General features: G+C 37.1%; 1 protein-coding gene across 1 annotated transcript; it reads left to right on the plus strand.

Moving 5' to 3' along the window:
* Positions 1 to 2,490: 2,490 nt before the first annotated feature.
* BRDT (bromodomain testis associated) lies at positions 2,491 to 23,132 on the plus strand (the record flags this gene model as incomplete). Its single annotated transcript, XM_083867155.1, has 19 exons — positions 2,491 to 2,682; positions 4,803 to 4,940; positions 5,679 to 5,808; positions 6,634 to 6,806; positions 7,909 to 8,280; positions 9,260 to 9,388; positions 9,559 to 9,744; positions 11,002 to 11,189; positions 11,264 to 11,553; positions 11,638 to 11,751; positions 13,286 to 13,411; positions 14,274 to 14,341; positions 15,383 to 15,545; positions 16,285 to 16,397; positions 17,687 to 17,828; positions 19,584 to 19,657; positions 20,668 to 20,885; positions 22,186 to 22,345; positions 23,064 to 23,132. The coding sequence occupies 19 exons, from the start codon at positions 2,491 to 2,493 to the stop codon at positions 23,130 to 23,132; spliced, it is 3,045 nt and encodes a 1,014-aa protein (XP_083723281.1).
* Between the last annotated feature and the right edge of the window lie 1,424 nt (positions 23,133 to 24,556).

A 24,556-nucleotide genomic window follows, 5' to 3' on the forward strand; every position in this document is an offset into this window, starting at 1 on the left:
ATCTAAGACTTAGAAGTTAAGGCAAGAAAATTACACCAAAATTCATGTAAGTATATCCACTCCCCTTCTTGCATCCTTCTATCCTGTCTTATTGACTACTGAGAGAGCAGATCTGGTATCAGTAACCAACTGGTGTGCTTTTAGCCCTTATCAGCTGTTCCTGTTTTATGTTGGTAACTTCCCAATGAGAACCATTGATAGGGCAGGTTTTAGTTAGGATTGCAGGTGTTTGACAGAGTTATTGCTCGAGAATAAGATGAGGGTGTGAGTAGGTTATAAAAACTACTCTGCCTTCTAAACCTCTCTTCCTCCTTTACGTTTTGGGAGGGGACGAAGCGAGTTGTGGCTTTCCCTAAAATTAAGGTAAAAAAGGTGACTGATCTGCTTTGGGGGTGGAAGTTTAGTTCTGAATTGCCCAAGAGTGGTTGGTGTTGTTTATGGTAAGAGCTGTGAGTCAGTGTTTTCTCAACACCTAATATTTATATGGATTGTCTTTAAAATTGAAGTGTATTTGCTGTATCCCAAGAGAGGTCCTAAGAGTACAGAAATGCTGTTTTATGGGTGTCTTTATGGAGACAGTTGTCCTTTTGAAAGAAGAGATGGTGCTACTTGCAGTAAGAAGGTTGTGCTGGGTTCTGTGCAGTCTTAATATAATTACCTAAGGGAAGTTCCAATATTGTTTATGAATCTTCAGTGTGTTTATTGGCAACTATCTAAACAAAATTTGTTAAAAAGGCTTTGAAGAATTAAAAGTTCTTAGTATGTAGAATCTGACACACTGTCTGCCTTTGTTCTTTATGTGGTATGTTAATATGTCTCCAAGCTGCTATTCTTGACTGGTATATGATGTATTCAGGTTTTATGCTGGTAGCTTTAATAATGAGCTAAAACAGGAAGAAATAGATGTCTTTTCAGCAGGCCCTTTAATGCATGCTTTCAGAGAGCACTCACTGATAGCAAATAATCTCACCAAAAAAAGGACAAAATTTTGATTCTCACAAGATGTGATATTTTGCCAAAAGTCTTGACTTTTCTAGCAATGTAATTCATGTAAACTATTTGCTTTTTACTCTTAAACAAAACCATGTTTCTATCAAGTTAGCTAAAACTTCAAACTGGGTCTTAAGGAAACACTCAAGGCTTCTCTTTTTAAGACTACTTGGCCTTTGAGACCTGATTTAGCTGCTCAAGGACACATGTAGCCAGGAAGGGGTGGTTTGAAGAATATAAAAGAACTTAACTGTTTGGAATCTGATCACACTTTTGCCTCACTATGCAAATATAAGTTTTCTTTTAAGATAGGGAAAAGTCTTCTCTGATTTTTCTGTGGGGAGGTGCAGCAGGAGGTAGTAAAGGAGGGATCAGCCAAAACACAGACTTGTGTCTGTCTTTAGAAGGTGAAGTCTTAGCTTTCTTGTTAGCATGGAACTTAGTTTTCACAGCATAAATTAAGGTTTTAAAAGCCAAGCATCTAGGCCTAAGACACTGTTATGTACACAAAACTTCAGTCTCTTGGTTTCCTTGGCACTCTTCATGCCAAGTTTGAGCTTTTATTCTAGACACTACTGTACTGATTTACAAAATGTTCAAGAGCTTAGATGTTATATTATGTTCTTATTTAAGTATTAAATATTGTTATTTATCTGCTGGTTGCTGTAAGAATTTTTGCTAAGCTCAAATTGTACTCCTTTGCTCTTGCCTTCCATTTCTAGCCTTGGAGCTTTGGATGGGGAAGTTGAACAGTTTGGACTTGATATCATCTAGATGGGGGTTTTGGCAGAAAAAAATGATTGTGTATGCTAATAGTGGAAAAGAGTGTATGATGGGCATGGCTGGGTTATGAGGCACTTAAAACTACCTCAGAACTTTTCTTGTAATGCTGGCCAGTTATGGGAGAGGCAAATCCTGTGTGTATCTGCATCTTTCCCTTTTAAGATAGTTACTTCAGTGAAAGGATTAGCAGTCAGCTAATGATATGTGGTGGTGCAAATAGTATTCACTCTTATTAGCTAAGGTGTAGGCTTCAGAAGCTCAGAAAAGGTATGCTTTGAATGGTGAAATAAACAAATGAAAATATAAGATGTATGATCAGCAATATCTGCTAGGATGCTACAGTTGTTGCAAGAGTGGGCCTTCTGTACTGTCCTAGCAATGTGCTGATTACAGTAGATATCTACCTTATTACCTTTTTCACACCTCATTAAATACTTCATTCTCTTATGAAAAGCAGGCTATCATATTTTTTTAGGAGAAAGCTAGTATATACCCCTAGACTCTAGGGGTACAGTAGGTCCTAATATGCACTTTAAAGTCAATGTCTTGCTTAGAACACAAAGGTATGCCTGTAGTTACAGTATTGATGTTCTACAAACAGAAGTGAACAATAAACAGCATTAAATCTAGTTATCTTGACTGAATATTTCTGTTTTGTTCCCTTCAGGTTAAATGTGTAATGATCTTTGAGCAAGTGGCTGTACAAACTCGCTAAAGATGTCTGTTCAAAGCCAGCACCATTCCATTATTATTAACCCTCCTCCACCAGAATACATAAATAACAAAAGTATTGGATGTCAAACAAACCAACTTCAGTACTTACAGAGGGTGGTCATGAGAGCCATGTGGAGACACAACTTTTCCTGGCCGTTTCACCAACCTGTAGATGCAGCAGCACTGAATCTGCCTGTAAGAACCGTTTTGGAACTGGGGTATTATTATGTAAATTATCTGATTTAATGTTAAACAGGTTTTTTTTTTTTTGTAATGCAACAGATTATGAAAGACTATTTTTGCTATTGAAGTGCTGTCATTAATCCAAGTCTACAAGAAATGTCTTCTTTCTAGAGAAATGCTGCATTTTTGCTCATTTTTCTGATCTGAAACTAGAAAATCAGTATTTCTGAGGTATAATAATGCTTAAACAGGCCTCTTAGAGCTTCTGTATATTGGTGTTCAGATTTGTCTTCTAGTTTAGACATATTTGTTAACACTGTGTATGCTGAGTATTTTCTTTTGCCCTTGAGTATTTTTTTAATATTAGGCAGCCTTAATGTCAAATACTTTCTGATGAAAAATCAGATCTGATTGACCCTGAAGTAAACAGGCAAACCTGGAACCATTTTGTTGCAGAGAAGTCATTACACCTATAGTATTTGCCAATTTCAAATAATTTTGCTCTGAAGTTTCTAAAGGAAATAAATCTCCCTGCAAAAATAGGGAAATAAAAAAGCTATAGTTATCATCATACCATAGTAGAAGAGCATCTTTCCATGAAATAGAAGATATGATGCTTAAATTTGTTTTCTGTTCTGCTGTGTGCATGCTATTTATGCTACAATTTAATTATAACAAAGTACATTACTATAATGTCTTGTGACACATACTTTTCATCCAGGTATTTTTAGACTCCAGTTTTGGATGTTTTTTAGTCAAATGAAAACATAGTTGATTTGCACAATGGTATTTCAGATTTCAGATACTGCTCTTGGTAGATAAGTAGAATGGTGTTAAATAAAACCATTATATATTCCCTTGGATTATTTTCTTTTCTTCCCCTCTCAGACCTTAAGTATCGATATTTATTTCTCACAAATTTTCAAGACTAATTCCACAAATTCACTGGTTCTGTTTAGAGCAGACAAAAGCCTTTATCTCTGGCTGTTTCTTGTGATAAACTCATTTGGTCAGTTCATACAAAAGCACAGTCAAAGTGACTAGCTCTCTGTGTCTTTTCTTACCCTTTCTCCTTCTTGGAAGTAGCTGTCAGTTAAGGTTAATATTAAGGGGCATTCCATCAGAGTTGTGGCAACATTTGCAGCTGGCTTCAGGCCAGTTCTGCCTCTCTGGATTTCTAAGGCAGCCTCTTGACTTCTCAGAGTGTGTATTAGTTCAGCCATTGCGCAGTAACAAGCAGATGTCTGGCTCCATGGGAAGGACAATAAAAGTATTTTCCCCCTTTGCATTTCTCCTCCAAATGTTAGAAGATGCAGAATGGGCAATACTTAATTATTAATTGCATTTTTGTTTTGATAAATTAAATAGCCGGCACTCTGATGTATTTAGCTTTTCTATTTCATCAACACAGATGGTTAGGATAGCTATAGAACACTCTAAAAGTAGATACTTTGTACAATTACTATGTAAATGTTACAATATATATGTGAACATAGTGGGGATACTTCCATTCCAGTTTCTTCAATGCACTGTCAGGGAAACAGCCTCATGGTCTCACTCCCAAAGTTTTAGCTATGCTACTAAAATAATTATGACAGTTCCCATTCCAGCTGCCCTTCAGTCATATTGCTACTTCTTTGCTAGGCCTACCCTAAGAGGAGAGCCAATATGGCCAGGGATATAAAGTATTTGGACAGCAATTGTGAAAACTTGGCAGCTTCTTTTTGTTAGTGACTGAGACTTTGCTGAAGCTTGTGGTCTTTTTCCTCTGTTCTGTAAACTGGAGTGCTGCTTCGTGTAAATGGCTTTGACATAACAAATGAGAACTGCATATACTTTTAATAAGTACTACTACCAGTAGAGCTCTGGAGCCTATTGAAATAAATATTCTTTGGGGCTTTGTATGATATATGTTACATGGAAGAACAAGGACAAAATATAAGGTGAAGATTTCCTGAACACCTACATTTTTGGTGCCTATGACTATAAGGGAAGGTTTTCCTTTAAATAAAATGCTGCTTCTAATGTAATTAAATTCTCTCTTGCAGTTTGGCTTTCATAACTGAATGTGTAAAAATCTTCATGTCCTAGTATTAAGATATGTTCAGTGACTTAGTCTTTCTATACCACAGGACTATTACACTATCATAAAAAAGCCTATGGACTTGGGCACCATAAAAAAGCGTCTGGAACACAACTACTACACGAGAGCTGCAGAATGTATTGAAGACTTTAAAACTATGTTCTGGAACTGCTACATGTACAACAAGGTATGTGAGACACCAACTCTTACCAGTAACTGATTCTATTGAACGATACAAACAACTCTAAAACAAGTATATGGTTATTAGAACACACAGTAATTTAGTCAACATTTTCATTATTATTTCGAAACTGTTTTCTCTGAAATGTTGGGGAGATTTTTTTGCTAGGATTGACTGAGGACACATAAGAGAAGTCTTGCTTGCTGTTCCAACAACTGAGTGCATAGTTTTTTCTCCTCAAGGACTCCACATCCAAAATCTCTGGGGTTTAGCTGCAGAGCTCATGAACAGCAAGCACTATGTTACTGCTGTACAAGTCCAAGGCTAGCAATGCTCTAGCCATGCTCTGTTCCTTCAACAAGTTTAACATAATGAAATGTGAGCATCTCCCTGTGCTTGGATATTCATTGGCTGTGTTTTAATATCTTTGAACTTCAACAGCTTCTTCAGAACACAGGGGTAAATAAGGGAGTTGCAGATCTGCCCACTTTGGCCTTTGCTGTAAGAGTATGCAGAGGTAAAGGAGGATTTTTCAGTGGGCCAGTGAGAGAGAGTATTTCAATGGTGAAGTAATTTGCTTTAAAGTGAGTTGCAGGGACAGGGATGGCAATGATTTCTAGACCTCTCTGGTACTGGTGGCTTTATTCAATCTGTTGAGGCAAGACTCTCTAGCCTGGTTGTTTTATGAGCTAGCTCCCATTACTGCAGCCCCTCCTTTACTGAATGGCACTGACTATTTTGCAGCCAGGTGATGACATTGTATTTATGGCTGAAGAACTAGAAAAAGTGTTTGTGCAGAAAATAGCCCATATGCCACCAGAAGAAAGACTAGTGAGTCTCAATAAAGGAAGGAGAAAAGGAAAGAAGACAGAAGGTAAGGCCTGTATTACTTGCTGAATTTGTAATATATTAAGCAAGCAAAACTGGAAAAAGAAAATTCTCTTTGTCACAAGTCAACCCTGAAACAGTTTGGGTGTTCTCTACTTTTACCAGAACAATCAGTCAAACAACAATACTGCTATAAGACTTGAGAAGAATTTTATTTTTAAAGAAATTTAAAGGGTTTATATTTTTTAGAAAAGGAACTGACTTCCAATTCAGAGATTGTCATGCTGCTCAGCATTGTGTTATATAAACTAATAGGTGTGAACATCTGTGGAAACTAAACAGAGTAACAGCCGAAAAAGGCATGAATTATCTAATCAGCCAAACCAAACACAGAAAAACATTGGTCTAAACTGTTCTCAGATCTCAGTAGAAGAGATCTGTAATGTTGTTAAGCAATATATTCAGGTATTAACTATACTTAGGATACCTGAACCTACATGATTCAGTCTGCACTCTTTGCTGCTTGGTCTTTGTAGAAAAGAACTTGATACTTTCGTTGGCAAGAACATTTTTTACAATATACAGAGTGTAGTATGATGCCTCTTTAATCTTTGGTCTGAAGTTAATCCACACTTTCTTGAAACCAAATAAAGTGTAACTTGGCATGATACTCTAGTTGAAGCATTAATGGTGCGAGTAGAAGAGGATACCAATGTTGCTGTAAGTAACAAACACTCTTGTTTGCATTTATTTCTGGCATTCCTGTATAGAAGAGTGGTTATGTTGACAGCTGGTTAATTTGACCATGAAAGAAACTAACTGAAACATTTAAGACCTAACTCCTAAAACTGTCCTGTATTAAAACAACCAGAAATGTGGCAGCCCAACCCTGGGACTTCAAATGAAAAAAGCACAAATGAGAAACAAGCTGAAAGCCGTGAGCAGCCTCCAGTGATGACTCAAGGGCGACAGCAGGTTACACTGGCTCCTTTGTCTGCAGCTCAGCTGACTGCTTTAATGCCAGCTGCAGTCTCTATAACAAAAGTAAGTTTCCTCAAATAACTTTCAGAAAGGAAAATATTGAAATTATTCCTTCAAGCATTGATGGCAAAACTCTAGGAGCCATGCTTATTTTTTGAAATACGTTTTTGAAACTTTTATTATAATAAAAGATAGTAAGAGATCTCCAATGAATTTTCTATGTCTCTGCTAAATAACTGGCCAGTACTAATTCTAGAAACTAAACAGAAATTGGGATGATTGTTTGGCACATCTTTTCTTATAAATGTGGTTTTAAAATGTTCTCAAAGAAACAAAATTAAGTTTAAGATGATCATTCTTGAAGTGTATTACTACATACACTTCTGCAGGCTTCACCTTGAGGATAATGGGTTTGGTACTAAAATAAAGCTCTAAGTTCTATTTAATAATATCTCACAGTTTTTATGTAAATAGAATGCTTGATTCTTTAAAAATTAGCATGTTTGCTTAAACACTGTGTAACTAGCCTGGAAGGTGTTTGTGGGTCACAAAAGAAAATTCTTGTTACTTCAATCTGAGTTTTATGTGAGCATCTGAAAAACACTCCTGTATTGACTTAGTTTTAGTTTTGCTCTTCCGATGAGGAATAGGCACTTTTGCCAGGCTCTCCTATAGTGTGGATTTACACTTCACTCACGTAGAATCTGAACACTGATGACAAAGCATACATTATATGGCTTCCAAACCAAATACTACACAAGTTAAAGAAAAACCAAGATAAACAATCTACATAAGGCCCTCAACCAGGCCTGAAATGCAGTTGCAGTAGTTTTCCCTCTTCCTGTGGCTGTCAACTTGCACGTAATTTCGTAACCTGCCAGCTTCCTGGAATCTTCACAAATGGCTAAAATCTGACCACAGCCTGACCTACAGTACATCTGCTTCTTTCCTTTACATCTAAGATGGAGCTTGGTGTGCTGGTCTTGTAATATGTTGTATGTTTTTAGTCTAAGCTTGTGGAATTGCTGCATTCTGCTCTGACTTCAATAGCAGTAAAAGTTCTGACACGTTTTTTGGGACTACACACTTACACAAGAGAATAATCTAAAACTGACTGTTCTCTTGCTGTTCTGGACACTTACATATTTTTTTTCTTTTTTTTTAGGCAAAAAAAGGTGTGAAAAGGAAGGCTGACACTACAACTCCTACTACTTCAATAGTCACAGCAAGTGGTGAATCTTCTGCAATGTTTAGTGAAAGAAAAGCTGTTAAAGCATATAGAGGTGAAAATGAATGTATGGTAACAAATAAGCTTCTGAAGAAATCCTTTTCAGATTCTCAACAGCCACCTGGAATTGTTAAAAAGATTCAGTTGTCAGACCAACTAAAACATTGTAATGCAATACTTAAAGAAATGTTTTCAAAGAAACATGCAGCATATGCATGGCCTTTCATAAAACCTGTAGATGTGGCATCTTCTTCCACTGGTGTGAATCAAGCTATTGCCAGATGTCCTACAGACCTAGGAACCATTAAAGTAAGTATATTTCTGGAGAATTTGTGTAATTACAAGGTTTAAAATGTGTTAGCTGAAAAGGTGTCATGAAAGCTGCTTCTCCTATGAAAGACATAATGGGCTTAGAAATCAGATACATTTCTATTTCTCAGACTTAGCCAAGGTCACTGGAGAAAGTCTTCTGTGTCTCCTTGTGACACATAGAAGCTAATCTACCTAACTGCTGAAAAAGCTAATATAGATAGTGAGGGAATGATGGTCTCTATGAAGCCCTTCCAAGCATGCCACATGTTAAATATCTCTGTACACACAATGCTTTTGTTAATGCCCTATAAACAAAATGCAATTCTATCAACTTCTACTATTCCCTCAATCTCAACATTCTTGGTGAAGTGCCCTAGAACTTCTACACTGGACGTTTGTGTGGCATATTTCACCTTTTTTAGTGGAAAGGAACCATTCTAGATATAGATATGTGGACAGTGCTCTGTGAACACTGGGTGTATTAGCCCAGTTAAGCTCCACTTTTTGGGAAATGTTCAATTTTAATAGCTTACTGAATTATCTTGAAAGCTGACTTGCACAATACAAAAGTTATTTCCCAATTTCTAGTCTATTAGTTTGACTCCAGCTATTATGGAATAAGCTTTGTGCAAGTACCATGCATAGAATCAAAAACAGATGCTCGGTTCAGAACCAAATAAAACCACTCAAACGTTGTTTTGGCCAAGTGCTAAAACTAGTACAGAAGTCCTTCCAGCAATTACAATTAAATCTGTTTAAAAGAGGGAAAAAAATGTTACTTTGTTAAAGAGACAATGTTGAAATGAGACACAAGTATTTCTATAGTATTTCTTATAATATTTATTGTTCTTATAATATTTATTGTCTTGATACAAGCTGAACCAGCATATAAATGTTAAAATTCTTGTTCTTCCTTTCTTTCTGCTAGTTCATGGTGATGCTGTCTACTAAATGCCTTAATTTTCTTTTCCTCTAGAAGAAAATGGATAACTTAGAATATAATGATATACAAGAATTTGCTACAGATGTTAGATTAATGTTCATGAACTGCTACAAACATAATTCTTCAGACCATGAAATAGTTGCTATGGCAAGAAAACTTCAGGTGAGTTATCTTTTAAGTCAGACTTGAAAAAGAATAGTTCATCTCATACCCTGATGTAGAATCTACTAATATTCCTGAACTACTATGTTGCTGTGTAGTTTAATAAGTAGTAGCTGCATAACTCTTATAGAAATCTGAAAAATATGCTGTTCCCAAACCTGACTCTTCAGGATGTTTTTGAAATGCACTTTGCTAAAATTCCTGATGAACCTGTTGCAAGTGATCGCCTGCCACAGCCTGTGAGAGAAACGACAGAAGCTTATTCCAGTGAAAGTAGTAATAACTCTTCAGAAGAAAAATCATCTGAAGACTCTGAAGAAGAGAGAAAAGTGCACCTCAAAAAGCTTCAGGAGCAAGTAAGCATTAGTAATGTGTGTGACTTAAGATCTCTCTGATAATGCCACTTTCAATGGTCTATTCCAAGGCTTAGCAACAAAAATCAGTTTTTAAAAGATTCTAGTAACTTGTATTTTTAATACAGAGCTTTAATCCTCTTTGGAAGTGCTGCCAAATGTTAAGTGAATAGCACCTCAACAACTACAAAGTGAGCAATTGTTCTTCTACTCTTGCCTATCACTTCTTCAGAGGACTCTCAAACTTGTTAAAAAATAAAACTGTTCCTGTGGTATGAGAACCTCCAGGCACTCCACCTGTAGCTTAGTAGCATATTCTTCCAACAGGATCATTTCTTTCACGTAGTCAAAGAGCATTGTTCTTACCCTCAGTCTCTTCTGAGCCACACAAAAACAAGTCATTAATTACTTCTCCAGAAAGTGCAGTGTGAGAGAGAAAAGAAGGTATCTCATGCTAACCAGTGAAGCAAAGCTGTGCTTCACATTTGGAGTGGGGTGGGTGTTGGTGCTGCTTGAACATAACTTTTTAACCTGTTGCTGCTGAATCTATAAACTCTGGGAAAAATTAGCATTTGTTCTGTTAGTCAAATGAAGGACAGTTTTTGGTCCTTGTCAGATTAGCATCATCAATTTATGAATGTAGGCAGAAGGACAAATGTAAGCATACAGGCCAACTTTTACAGTAGTGAGGTATTTCAGTGTGTCTGATTTTTAATCTCATTGTCTGACCGTCTTCCAGTTCCTGAGGCTTAAACAAAGTTGTGTTAAGCTTTTCTCCAAAATTCTTAGTATGCCGCAACTAGCCAGTTTATATTGCAAAATAAGATGCATGAGCCCAGTCCCACTTGCCTAATTCAGCAATGCTGTAGAAATATAACCTAATTAGGCATTTACATGCATCCCAAATTCCTGAAATTAGAGATGCTACTGGAAACCCATAGAGTGATTTTTTTTTTTTTTCTTCTTTTTTTGGGGGGAGGAGGGGGTGTTTGTGTATTCCTGACAGAATACTAAAAGGTACATGCTGTTAGAAATGTCTGCATAAAATAAATATTCCTACATCTTCTAGATGCATCATCTATGACTAAGATACAATATAGTAAAATGTTTGTAAAATAAATCTCGTTTGCAAAGCAGACGTCCTATAAATATCCACTCAGCTGCCATAAATTTCGTGTGATATCTAGGACCAATTTATTGTTCTTCCTACATTACCTAAGATTATCAGCATTTTGGATTTTTTGGTTTTGTTTATGATAGCTTGAAGCTCTTCATCAGCAGTTGTGGGTTTTGACCAAAGAATGCTTATCTAGACCAGAAAAGAAAAAAGGGAAAGTTAAAAGTGAGAAAAGAAAGAACAAGGGAAAAGCTGAAATAAAAAGCTTGACTCAAAAGAAGAAAAATCTGAAATACATGAAGAAATCTAAAGAAAAGCTGTCTTTAAACATGTAAGTGTGGGGAACTTGTGTGGGTGTAAAATTATTTTAAACTGCTGTTACTGCAGTATACTTTTTTCCTGCAGTCAATCAAAGAAAACCATGCAGCAAGCCGTGTTGGCACAGAAGTCAGAAGATGAAGATGGTGCCAAACCTATGAATTATGATGAAAAGAGACAGTTGAGTTTGGACATAAATAAACTGCCTGGAGACAAGCTTGGGAAAGTAGTCCATATAATACAGTCAAGAGAACCTGCACTGAGGAACTCTAACCCTGATGAGATAGAAATAGACTTTGAAACTTTAAATGCTTCAACGCTCAGAGAACTAGAGAAATATGTAGCAACCTGTTTGAGGAAGAAACAAAGCAAGCAGGGTATGTAGCATAAATGGTGTTCTAAGGAGCCCATTAGATTTGCTTTGTGGATTGCTTTCCTGTTAACTTCTCTTTCACATGCAGCTAAAAAACCAACAAAGTCAAAAGAAGAACTTAATTTTGAGAGGAAACAAGAGCTAGAGAAGAGACTACTGGATGTCAATGGTCAACTAAACACAAAGAAGGAGAGCTTCAAGAGTAACGTGGCTCTTTCTCATTCACAATGGAAATAGCTTAGAGTGGAATTCTTCCCTTGGGCTTTAGTCCTATTAGGTATCTGGGGACTTTCTCCTCAGAATAGTTGGAGTCTTAAGCTTCCCACTGCTAGTCTAAAGATTCTATGCTGAGTGAGCTGGAGTCACAGCAGCAAATTTCGTCAGTTATCTGTTCTGTCTAAAGCAGCTTCCTTATTCCTGCACCTAATACTTTATTATAGGTAAAGGTGGTAACAGTTTCAGAAATTAAGGGACACTGAACAATTCCCTTATAGTAATATACGAAAACATGGTGGGGAGTGTGGAGGGTCCCACAGTCTATTTGTTTGCAATTAATTTTCTGTGATTTAGGGTCGCAAGAATAACCAATTCTAGTAAGACTTGTTATGTGGCAGTGTCACTGAATGCTAACAAAGCTTGTGTAACAGTGACAGGTGTGCTGTGTTATCTTAGACTTAAGGAAGTGTCATAGGAGAATTCAGTTTTTCAGGCAATAATGTATTTCAAGATCAAAGGCAGAAATTCAGTGCATACTTGAGCTGTACACTTACTGATGGTTCTCATCAGGGGCTGAAAATGGATCAATGCAGCTGATGCTGCTATTATAAGTCAAGCTGTTCCTCATTAAAATAGTGAGTGCTATTATTGCCCTCCACTGGTTATCTATTTAGCTCCTATGTAAAATCAGTTAGCTGAAATGATAGAAGCAGCTCTGGAAGACGCAGGGACACTTGTATCCAGCGTTAGCTCAGTTAAATCTTCCTATCTGGTAAACATAATGGCTTGAAAATATCCTACAAAGAAAAGCTTAAAGAAGCAGATGAAATAAATTATGAACTATATATGTTGTGAGGAGAGGGAAGAAGCTGGCTAGGAAATCTTTACAACTGGTATCTGGTTTGTTTACAAGAGCTAAATTTGAGCTTGTGTCCAGGGAAACAGGTATCCATGTAACTTCTCATTTTCAAAGCTTCCACAGAGCAAAGTCTTTGAAAAAGATTTGACTGCAAAATCATTATGAGCTGAGTTAAATCAACCCTGCAGATGCAAAATAGTCAGATGGTGGGGAGGTGGCAAAAGATGGCAATTTGAGAATGCACATGGCTAGGGAAAGAAGAGCTGGCTGTAGATAAAGAACTCTGCAGGCAAGTCTGGCAGCAGCAACATGCACAGAAACAGGCTCTTAACCACAGGAAAGCTTATGGGGGGAAATTGCTTGAATTTTGTTTTAAGTCTGTACAGTTTTAATTGACTTTGTAATTGTAAATTTTGTGGCTACAGCTTCTCCTTGGATTTTTCATTCATTCAAATGGCTTGCTACTGGCAAATCCCACTCCCCTCCTCTCTAGAGGGAAGCTTTTGTTTTCAAGTCCACTGCTAAATGGACAGTAGACAAGGAAGTGAAATAAAATGAACCCTTACGTGGGAGAATAGACCTAACAAGGCTGCTCATAGTCCTGTATATGGAGAATGATCCATTGCAGGTTTTTCTGATTGTTTTTCTTTTTCTCCTGCAGTTGAAAACAATGCTGAGTCAAGCACGGGGCCAAGCAGACTGAGTGACAGCAGCAGCAGCTCCTCAGATTCTGACAGCAGCACTAGCAGTGATTCTAGCTCCTCAGATAGCAGTGACTCTGAATCAGGTTAGAAAGCTTATTTTTGTGTTTGTGTAGGCAAAATAGCTTCTCTCTTACCATCTACTGTTCCACATGGTTAGTAAGGATTTGAATTATCTTTGGTTTGGTTTGCTCCATTTTGAAGGCTCAATTCCAATGCTCTGAAATTAAATGAAAGCCTTAATATTGAGATTCCAGGTAACACAAAACAACCAAACCCCATTACATCAATTCAACTTACCAGTGAAAATCTTTAGGGACCAAAATAAACCAGCAAAAGGTCTTTGTATCTAATTTGGACACCTGACTATCAGTCTATAGCTTACTCTTGTAGCTTTGATCTCTTTTTGAAAGTGTGATTCACTTCATTTTCATCTTCTGGTCTGCAGCATGAAGGGTGACCTGAGCAACAAAAGTGCCCACAGCATTAACTGTAGAGCCAAAATCCACCCTGGTGCTTAAACTGTTTCAATATTACAGCATCAGAACACTGAATGATGTTTCTCTGTACACAGAACTCTTTCGTTTTCTAGGACAGAATAGATCTGCCAAACTGGAGGTTTACAGTGTAGATCTCCAGATGAGGTATAAGGTGAGAGGGTTGCTCAATTCTCTGCAGGGTGGGGAGGAGCAAACACAGTGAATCAATGGTAATGAAGACCTTGATCCTGCAAGAATCTTTGTAGTCTCTTTTTATATCTGGGAGAAGTTCTCTAAACACATCGAGCTCAAGTCAAAATATTCAAGATAATGTTTCTTTCACTGTGAGGTTTGACTCTAGGTGGAACTTCAACTCACACCTTGTATGTGTGAATAATGAAACATATGTGAATGACTGATTTTGTTTTTTCCATCTCCTTTTTTTCTTCTCACCTCACTGTATTTACAGTTACAGAAATCTGTTCAAAACAGACTGGAGTCAGGCAGAACTGTCCAGCTTCTGTGGAAAAGTCTAAGGTAAACTTGGCTGGAATGGATATAATAATTTTGCCCTAAACAAATAAATTATTACAAAATTACAGAATTTGTGTTATTGCACAAATAACTTTGTTAAAATTTAACATACAGTGGTAATAGAAATGATGCACCTTTATCAGGAAATAATGAAACCCCAAAAAAGCCAAATACTCTCCAAATCACTCTCTGTGTAGAGAATTGACCTAACAGCGTAAGCCCCACTTAAATGTTTTTAATCTATTAACCTCACCTCTACACCTGAAAATAAATAAATTGTACAAATATGCCACTTATTTTCAGGATACTTTATAAGGTTGCTTATTGTAATGGTATTTTTAGAACCAATAGCAGTTTTATCTAGAAGTAATTTTTAATGCCTCTTAGGTTGACTTGCTCTATTCCTGTATTATACAGTGGGTGTTATTTCTTGTCAAGCTTAGCTGCCTTTAACAATTTCCCTTAAAGCTACCAGAGACAGAGACCTTGAATTTCAAAGCAAAATCACAGCCAAACCTTCATTCTTCCTGCAATAGACTGACTTTCCCTTAAAGCACAGGAAACTAGGCTGCAAATTTATTATTCAGCTGTTCCTTCTGCATCTTCATAAGCAAAGATTCAGGGAAGGAATTATACAACACCCTTTTTTTTGCTTAAGAGCTGCAGCCTCTGCAGTGACAGAATGACAGCAATAGACTCGAAGAAATAGGATCCAGGAAATGAGCTTCAGCTTGGTCAGTTGTAACAGCCCCTTACTGACCTTCTGAGTAGCAACAAACATCATACTTGAAATCCTCACATTACATTTTGTTCTCAGGGGTTTTCTATAGCTGTCAGAACAAGGCAGTGAGTGCACTTTACCTCATGGCTTTTTGTCATCAAAATGCTTAGAAAATGATGGATCAGTATTACAATACAAGGGGTGCTGAATCCAATACAGTGGAAATGGGTAGTGGTGGGGAAAGATGATCAAATAGCTATTAAAAACATTTGGTTGTATTAACTACTGCAGTCTCTTTATAGAGAATACCACTTTGTTTACAGAGGATACCCTGCACTCCTGTTCTGCAAGCACAGCCCTCCTCTCTTACTAGCAGCTTGCAAAATCATGGATCATCTGAACTGCAGCAGCCACCTCCCAATGCACTGCAAAGGCTTCAGTGTAGATCGCTTAATCCATCAGAACAAAATGCTCAGACTCTCTCAGGTAATACCTTTATAGCTACACTTGACTGCTGAGGAAAGAAGGGTTGTCAGGATGCTTGTATTGCCCAACCAGCTTATCTTGGAATTTGGTGGTTAGCAAGTGGATAACTGAAAAAAGTTCTTGCAGGGTATGGATTACCAAAGAGCATGATGTAAATTAAAGCATAGCACTGAGGATTGGCTAAGGGTTTCACCTTACTGGGACACTTGTGGTGGGGCAGAGTAGTATTAAAAACAGGAGGTGTTCGTGCTTCCTTCAATGAGATGGAAAAGGATACCTTAATGGACTTGTAGTGACAGGAAGTGTTGAACACCTTAAGGCAGGATTAGGTGCTTAAACCCATGGCCAATTACCCAAGTTCATGTCTGAAATGCCTATTAGCTGAATGTAAGGCTTGGTGCCACAGGCTCTCTGAACTGATTGTTGTTGTCTAGACACATCAGATACATGTAGTTGCTTAGGAACTTGATCCAAGGAGCTATTCTTTTCCATCCCTCATTTCAAAAAGTCTAATAAATTAGACACTTCTGAGATTTTAGTAGAAGACAGCATGAACTGGTAGCTGATTAACTGAGAAATCAATTAAAAACTAATTAAAAATAACTCTCTTAAATCATGTGGCTAGAATACATATCTCCATACTGAGTTACTCCACAGATCTAAACAGTGACCTAATTTTGAGATGTAGGACTGCATTTTGCATGATAGAGGAAAAATCATACCCTGCCTTCTTTCTCAGGTAAAATCTCAGCTGTACCTGCTCTGCATGATGCTCCAGACCAGCGAACTCCTCAGAGCACTCCAAAGACAAATCAGTCTTCTGTCACCCACTCCAGAAATGTTCTTCCAGAGGTGAATATGTGCTTCTCTCCAATGAATTAATTTCAAACAGCATCTGTAAACCATGTTCTTACCCTTTAAATAAGATGTAACATAATACTTCATGCTTGAATTTGATGTGATAAAGGCCATTTAAGGTTTACAACGAAAGTTTTCTGAACTTCAATAATAAAGTGATTCTTATCCTTTAACACAGGGTATTACTTCATTGCCTATTGGCTGCAACACAAAAGAAAAGCTTGGCTGATCACATTTATAGTGTACTATATTGTTTATTTTATTTCTTTTCAGGGCTATAGCTTGAGCTTAAGTAACCCTTGCACACTTACAGGTTAAAAGTCCACCCTGTAAACCAACAGCTTTACAAAGAGGCAGATTATAATACATGTTTTGATTTTGTAGAAATATCAATTTCACAAACTCAGCAACACTGAAGGTCTAGAGGCTATACTGGGAAAGAGTGTTGCTTTATCATGCCTTTTCCTAAAGCTATTGGAACTGGGGCTTTCAGAGTCTAGATGAGGTTGTAAAATATTTGATCACTGTTTAGTTCTGTCTTAATATGTTCTTGGAGATTATCCTGGTTAGAAGGGCCTCTGTGGAGCAAAGGAAGTTGATATAACTGCAGCATGATCACTTCCATCCTATGATGGTTAATAATCTTTTTGAATGTGGTTGAAAATTTAGTTGCTTTAATCAGGCTGTAAAAGCTTTCTTTTTGGCAATGGATAGAAACTGCCTCTTGAATTTATGAGCACAAGAATGTGTCCTGCAAGTGAGGATGAAAAGCAGCTCACCCCTTCCTATTGGTGTCCACTGTCCAAGGTAGCAGGGAATGCAAATTATGAGTCAAGTTTGTGCAGCACTGTCCTTGGTTCAAGATATTATTACACAGAGTAATCTTGCACAGAGAAAAGAATACCACTGCCCTGAAGATCACAGTTACCCTTTACCCTGATCCACAAGCTAGAGTGCAGCACCTGCCTTTATGACAACTTTATTCTGCAGTACAATGTTAAGGGTTAAAGATCTTGTATCAGTTTCTCATGTTCTACCCACTCCATCACTTGGGATTGCTGAACTGTGCATATTCTAAATCTGGAGTCTCAATGTATGAACTTGCTTTGGTTGCCATATGAATGAAATCTATTTCTTCCCTGGTGTTTACAGAAGCTAGAGCTGCAAGAATTTATTGCTCTAAGCTTCTAAACCTTTAATCATGTTGCTGTATGATAAGAATTCACATATGCTAAACACAAGTAATATGAAGAATGTATTTTGAAGTCTAGCTTCTCTTCTAGGTGTCCAACACCATTTTCCAAGTTGACAGTGCTGACTGCAGTAAACACATTGAGCAAACAAGACATCTAGACAAATCAAATAAACTTCAAAACGAGACCAGCATGAGAACTGCTGATTTAATATCCATAAGTCAAGAACAAAGTATGTAATGTCATAATAAAAACTGGAACCATTATCAGGGGTGCAAAGTTAAAAATGCATATGAAACTGGTTTAAAGAAATATCATGCTGAACACTTGTATATTAATCTGTTTGCAGGATCATGGTGGGTGTGCAGTTTGCCCTTGGTCTTTTTGATTTGCTGCTTAAAAACAACAAAAAAGTGACATTAAACAGATGTTTGGTTCTTGTTCTGTGTTAAAATATATTTAAAAATTACTTTTTGTTTAAAGAATTTAGTTTTCTAAATGTAGTACTTGGGATAAGTAACCTAGTCTTCCATGAAGTCTGAGAATTGATGCTTCCATCTGTTCAACTTCACTGGCCTTTGAAATGTCTTCTGCTGAAGCTTCTGGAAGAAGCTTCCAGCTCCTGCTGGAGCTCTTTTCCCAGGGCACTTTGTGTGTATTTTGAGTTACTATATTTGGCTCTTGGTGACAAGGATCTGACAGCAAATCAATGTCAAAGACTTTCACTATGGAATAAACTTGCAATTATTACAAGAACACTGGCCCTCTGAAAGCTGCATTCTGTACTTCATACATATTTCAAACTAAAGAATTGACTGAACAGCCATGCTCTGTGTGTCCAGTATTACCAGACACGATATGTTTTGGTTTCTCCTTTACTCTTTGCCCTCTAGAACACCTCTATAGGGAGGGAAGAAGCTTCTGAAAACTTGAAGAAATTAAAAGGCAGAGCCTGATGAACTCCTTCTTTTTGACAAAGAATAATGCTAAATAGTTGCAGTGTATTAAAGCAATTCTAAAAATGGCGATTTAATTCTCCATGAATTTCTATTCATTTTTGAGTCTTAACACACCAAGCCATACATCTACTGCCTCATTTTGCTTAGACTTACAGCAGCTGGAACTGGTGCATGGCCTCAGCTAAGGATTTTCACTTACAAAGTCTTGAGGCTGTGAGGTTTTTCTGAAAACCCCTTTAATTACAAACTGGCCAAGGGTTTGATACTTAAAATCTAGAATTCTGGATTCAAACAGTCAAAAATTTATCCTTTGCATAATTAAAAAAAAAAAAAAAAAAAAAAAGGCCAACTTATTACCTTAAGGTTTTTATTAAGCATTTACCCAAATACTGAACCATCTCAAACTACAGTAGAGGACTGAATGAGATAAAATGCATTGTTTATCGCTGGTTTGAAAATAGTGTTGGAGGATTTTTTTTCCCCTCAAATAATAAGGAAGGTAACAGGATGGAGTATTTGTATATGGGTAGACTACTGGAAATGTAAGGACTAAACCTTGATGGCTGACCTATCTGCTTTAAAAAGAAAAGTAAATAGGGTTGAAAGCTTTAGGTGAAATGAGTTTGCATGATCAATCAGGTACTCTTAATGCTGAAATCAAAAGGAAAGGGGGCTGAGTGGGAAGGGGAGGAAGTGAGTAAGTAGCAAAGTGCTGTGTTGGGGCTTCCTGACCAAACCTTTTGAGCATTCTGCTGGGACCTCTCCTAGAATTAACCTGGAGTTAATTTCTTATCTATAGTTGAGCCAACTATACTCTTTCCTGCCCAAAAGTGGAGAGAAGTGGTCCAGTTCAACTTAAGCTTAGGAAATGTTTTGGAGAGTTTCTGTCATTATGAACCAAATAATAAACTGTACTGTAAGCTTTTAAGTCAATTCCTTGAATGACTGAAGTTTTATAATTTAAATTTGAGAAAGGATAGTCTATAAAATTTACATGATCGAAAAGGCTTTTTTTATTCTTCCATCAGGTCATTGCACACCCAATGATAAATCTAGTGATAAAAACACACTAGAGCCAGTGTCTGAACTTCTTCCAAGAAAGGTAAGTGGTGCTCAAGTTCTATTTAAGAAGAGGCTGAATTTATTTACTGAGTTGAATAACTCCCTGACCTGGGATCTTCTCTAAAAATCTCTTCTTTTACGATTAGAATATTTAGTGTACAATAGGCCTTTGTCATGGGTAAAATCTGTAGAGCTTTATCTCATTTTTAGTGCTAAAACCAAACAAATCTATGGACTCTCTTCATTGCAGAAGGTAAAGCATATAAGATACATACATACACACACACACATATATATATTGTGCCATGCTGACATATTAAAATATGGCATGTTTCATCTACTTTTAATATTTCAAGAAGGAACTAGTGTTGCTTGATCTAGTTCTGATATCCAAGTTATTAGTGTGCTTTCCCTTACTGATCCAGGAACAAAATTAAGAGTAATGTAGAATGTATATAACTAAAATGTTTCTAGGACTTTTCTTTAGGCACTTAGCTTTTAGAAAGCTATTAAGTAACATATTGAATTCAATTCCAAAAATATATATTTCCTTCATAAGCGCATGCTTTGACTAGAAGAAGGATTTCTTAAGAATGCTGGTTTTATTCTGGTTTATGCTGTGAAGAAAATGCCACAGGGGAACAAACAAAAGTTACAAGCCTAATACAAAACTATTGTTATGTAAGGATTGCATATAGAAATTAGATGGATGTTCTCTGTATTAAAACCTTGTCAATGGACCTTGTGTAAACTCTGCTTTGCAAATGCATGTTTTCTGAAATGAAAAAGTGGAGAGGTAGACTTAAACGGCCACAATAGCTACAAATGCCAACAGTTATTGGCGTATTGCCAAAGACTCACAATGTTAATGAGAAAGTACATCAAAATCTGCTCAGATTGCTGTATTTGCACTAATATCCTCCATATTTTGGTGTAGATATTTCCAACAGGCCAGTCAAACAACATTGTGCTAATGTCAGAACTAAGCAGGCAATGTAGTTACAGAGTATTTTTTCCTCTTCTATGTTTTCCTTTTCCTAATAACTTCAGGATACAGAATTGAAGACTGTAGATTCCTGGGTCAGCCTGTGTAAAGCGATGAAGCTTCCGGCTCCAATAAAAGCATCTGCTGAGAGCTTCAATCAGTTCAGGGATGCAGTATTAAAGAGGAGTGGGCAAGTGCAGGAGTCAAAAAGGCCTCTCGTGCAAGCCGAGAGGGAGCTGCAAAATCTTCCACAAGAAAACAAGAAGTTTGTAACCACTTCAGTGTAAGTGTTATTCTGGTTTTTGCCTGTATGGTACTGGGGGCTTAGTTATTCAGGAACAAGGGCTTTGGATTAGGGAATTGCCATGTGTCAGGTGAAACTGGGGACCTGTACCATGCTAAGCAAGACTGCACATCCAAAATGCACAAAGCAGCTTTTTCCCTTCAAATCAGTATTATTTCAGTGGTCAGAGAAACTTCCCAGATTTCTTTCTTTGTTGTTGCTCTTAGTTTGCTCCTGGATTTGGTGTGTGGTTTTTTTGGTTTTTCATTGTTGTGTTGTTTTGTTTTGTTTGTTTTGGAGGCGTGGTTTGTTGGGGGGGGGGGGGGGGGGCATTGATGCAGGGGAGTTTGGGGTTTTTTGAAGTACTAAGGTGAGGGGTTTTGGTCCACTGGAGCACTCATGACCAGAGTTCACATTTGTCCTATCTTCTATACCTGTAACCAGGAATATCCTCATCTTAGTGCTCTCCTAAGGGGGTACAGGATAGTCAAGTCTTGAGAGCATGGGGTTAATGTAGCTGTACAGGGGTTCCAGCATGCACCACTTCACACAGCAGAATTCTTTGCATGGCTGTAGAAAAGCACCTTCAATAGGCCCCTGCTGTAGTATTCTTCCCTAGTTGTTTGCAGTTCCTGCTTCAGGCAGTGCCCTGAGGTCTGTGGTCATGCTAATGAGATAAGTGACTGCTACTAATTTCTGCATTGCAGTAAAATCCTGGAGTGTGTTTGCCACCTTTTGGAAACTCTGTTTGCAATATTTCCCACTTCAGTAGTCTGCGTTTTTTTCCTTGCCTGTTTCATCCTGTGAAAAATAAATCTGAGCTAGTTCCTAAATTCTCCTGCACTTGCCCATTGCTGGTTGTATTAGAAAAATTGAATTGTTTATTTTAATAATCAGAGCATTTGAGAGACTTAAGAGTATATTCCTGGTTCAGAAGTTAGTGAAATCTACCTCACATAGCTAGTTGAAGAAGAAAAAGGTAGAAGAAAAACACCACAGGCCAAGAAAGTAACAGAAAATAAAGAATTTCAAAGCAAATGTATGTAAATTTTGTGTAGCATATCTATAAATCCCACATGCATACAGGTTAGAAATGGGACACAGGAAGCATGAACCTATTACAGCCCAACAATTGTGTGCACATAACTCTTGTGAAGGGAAGTCACTATGAAACAATGTGAAAGAGAACCACACTTCAAGTCCTAGGCACTGATTTAAATTATTTGCAGAATTCTATCAGGTTGTTATGAAAAAAACCAAAACCTTTTATTCTATACTGATTTCTTCTCCTGTTTTAAAGGGGCCATGAAAGCACAGGATTGGATGCCATGGCAGCGACAGACTGTGAGCTTGAAAAAGAAATGCCTAAGAGTAAACTGCCTGAAGCTCAACAACATATCCTTGATCAAGACCGTAACTTGGCTAGAAAAATGGAACAAGAACGCAGGAGGAAGGAAGCAGTAAGTTTCTGACTCTTGCTACATGATTTTTTTTCCAACTTTACTAGAGAATAAACAAGTCTTACATCAGGTCCTTATTTCAAAGGATCTGAATTATTGAAAACAACAGAACTATACTATCTGAAGAGTTAGTCCATAAAATGCAATAGGAAACTCAAAGTACGTCTTCAAGTGACATCATATGAAAAGCTATCTGATTGGTCCTAGTACTCCTATAAGCTCAGAATAATTGTGTGGTCAAATAAAATTCTGAAGAGGAGTCCCTGCCCTCTAAATAAGTTCACACCTTGAGTGTTGCAAGCTATCCATCCTCTTTAATGTGTTCCATGTCAACAAAAATGCTAGTTATACTGTTCTGGTGGGAAATACCAGGCCTGAGCCTTTTTAAAGGGTTTATTGGAAACGGTAATTAATGTTTTTTTAATTGTTACCTTTTTTAGATTAAACATTTTTTTAAAATTCATAGTGTGGTACAATGGACTGTGAGTACCAGTGTGAGACCATGCTGGATTCAGATAAGTTCAACTGAAGCTTTCCTCCTTCAGCTCTTTTCTGAGGGCTTCAACAACATGCACACTCAAACTTGTCATAACAGGGAAGATATACATTTTTTGAGAAGATGCTTTATATTTTTCTCTGAAATCATTAAGTATTTGACCTGCATAGTATTCATTAATGTTGGACTGCTCTGAAAAGACACTTGTTTGCTTTCTTGCAGACAGCTTGGATAATTGATGTGAATTTGCAGAGAGATATTATGGCATCTTTCGAAGAATACCTTGAGTGAAAGCAGTATTTTATATAGAATTTAACTTCAAACTGCTCAAAGAGCACAGTTTTGTACTAGTTAGGATCTTAAACGTTAAGACCACTTTAAAGACCTTCTCTAAACTGTTTTGTATTAAAATCTTGTTCATTAATACTTGAAGTGTCATAAGAATTATTTCTTTTTACTGCTTGTTTATAACATGTAATCTAGTCTGCTACACAGCAGAATGGAGTTGTTCGTTTGATTACAGTATCATCTGTATATATGGTATTGAAAAAATCACTTTACTGTGACACACCTGCACAAAATCTGAGTTGTGACAAAAAGATCTCTCTAAAAGTGATGCCGTCTAAGGGTTGTGTAGCATTACTTGTAATCATAAAAAAGCTTCCATTAACTCTATAATTTCAGCAGTAAATCTTATGTACTTGCATGTCTTTTAAGCTCCAGAGGTGTTTAATGTATTTTATGTTAACATAACATTTAGCTAAGGGTGCAAACATGTTTGCCACATAGTTCTGGTTCCTCTCAAGAAGAAATTACAGCAAACTGGCTCCAGTTTGAAAGATTTTCTGATTGATGCAAGGTATTATTAATGTCAAAAAATTGTCTGAGGTAGAAACTGGAATGTAAAAGCCACACGTTCTTGTTGATTATATACACCTATGGAAAATTAATATGGGACTAATAAAACATTGTTTTATGGAATATCAAAATACAATGTGTATTACAGAAATTCTGAGTGGAAGGGGCCCCCTTCAGACAATCTAGTTCAGTAGTCTCCAAACCCTTTTTGTCATGTACCCCATCATTTAAATATTTTAGCATGGGCTCTAAGAGATTCATATTTACTAATTTATAAATTATATACAATATTCCACTGTACTAGTATATTTTTTATAATACATTATAATATTTTTAATTTCTGGTTTTATTTTTAACCCTGCCTATTTAATATTTTATTTTGTAATTTAAAAAATTGTATTGAATATTTTCTTTCCACACTCCACTTTGGAGATTACTGATCTTATTGAGCCTCCCACTCAAAACTCTCTTCCTACAGAGAACTTCAATTTGTCAAGTTCCTGGATGAAAAGTGAAGGGAACACTGCCAGTTGTGGTGAGGACTTGGCTAGGACAGGGATTTTGGGATGAAAGATGGGTTGTAATGTAAAGTGGTGCTGTTAGGATGTCTCATACCCACATCAAAAGTGACCTGCCTTCATTTGTAGTTTCTACATTGTTAAGAGCTATTTGTCCTGCAATAAAATACTGCAGTTCTCATGCAGGACTCTCTACCTTGTTGTCACTTGGATCTATTTTCCCTCTGGGTTACTGCAAGCACAAGAGCTCTTGCTTTGGAAATAGGAGGTGACAGAGGGAAGGGCAAGAATTCCTTCTGAGCATTTCATCCATTGGATACAGTTATATGGGCATTGCTG

This window comes from Zosterops lateralis (genome assembly GCF_965231275.1).
Source record: "Zosterops lateralis genome assembly, chromosome: 9".
In the NCBI taxonomy this organism is placed as follows: Eukaryota; Metazoa; Chordata; class Aves; order Passeriformes; family Zosteropidae; genus Zosterops; species Zosterops lateralis.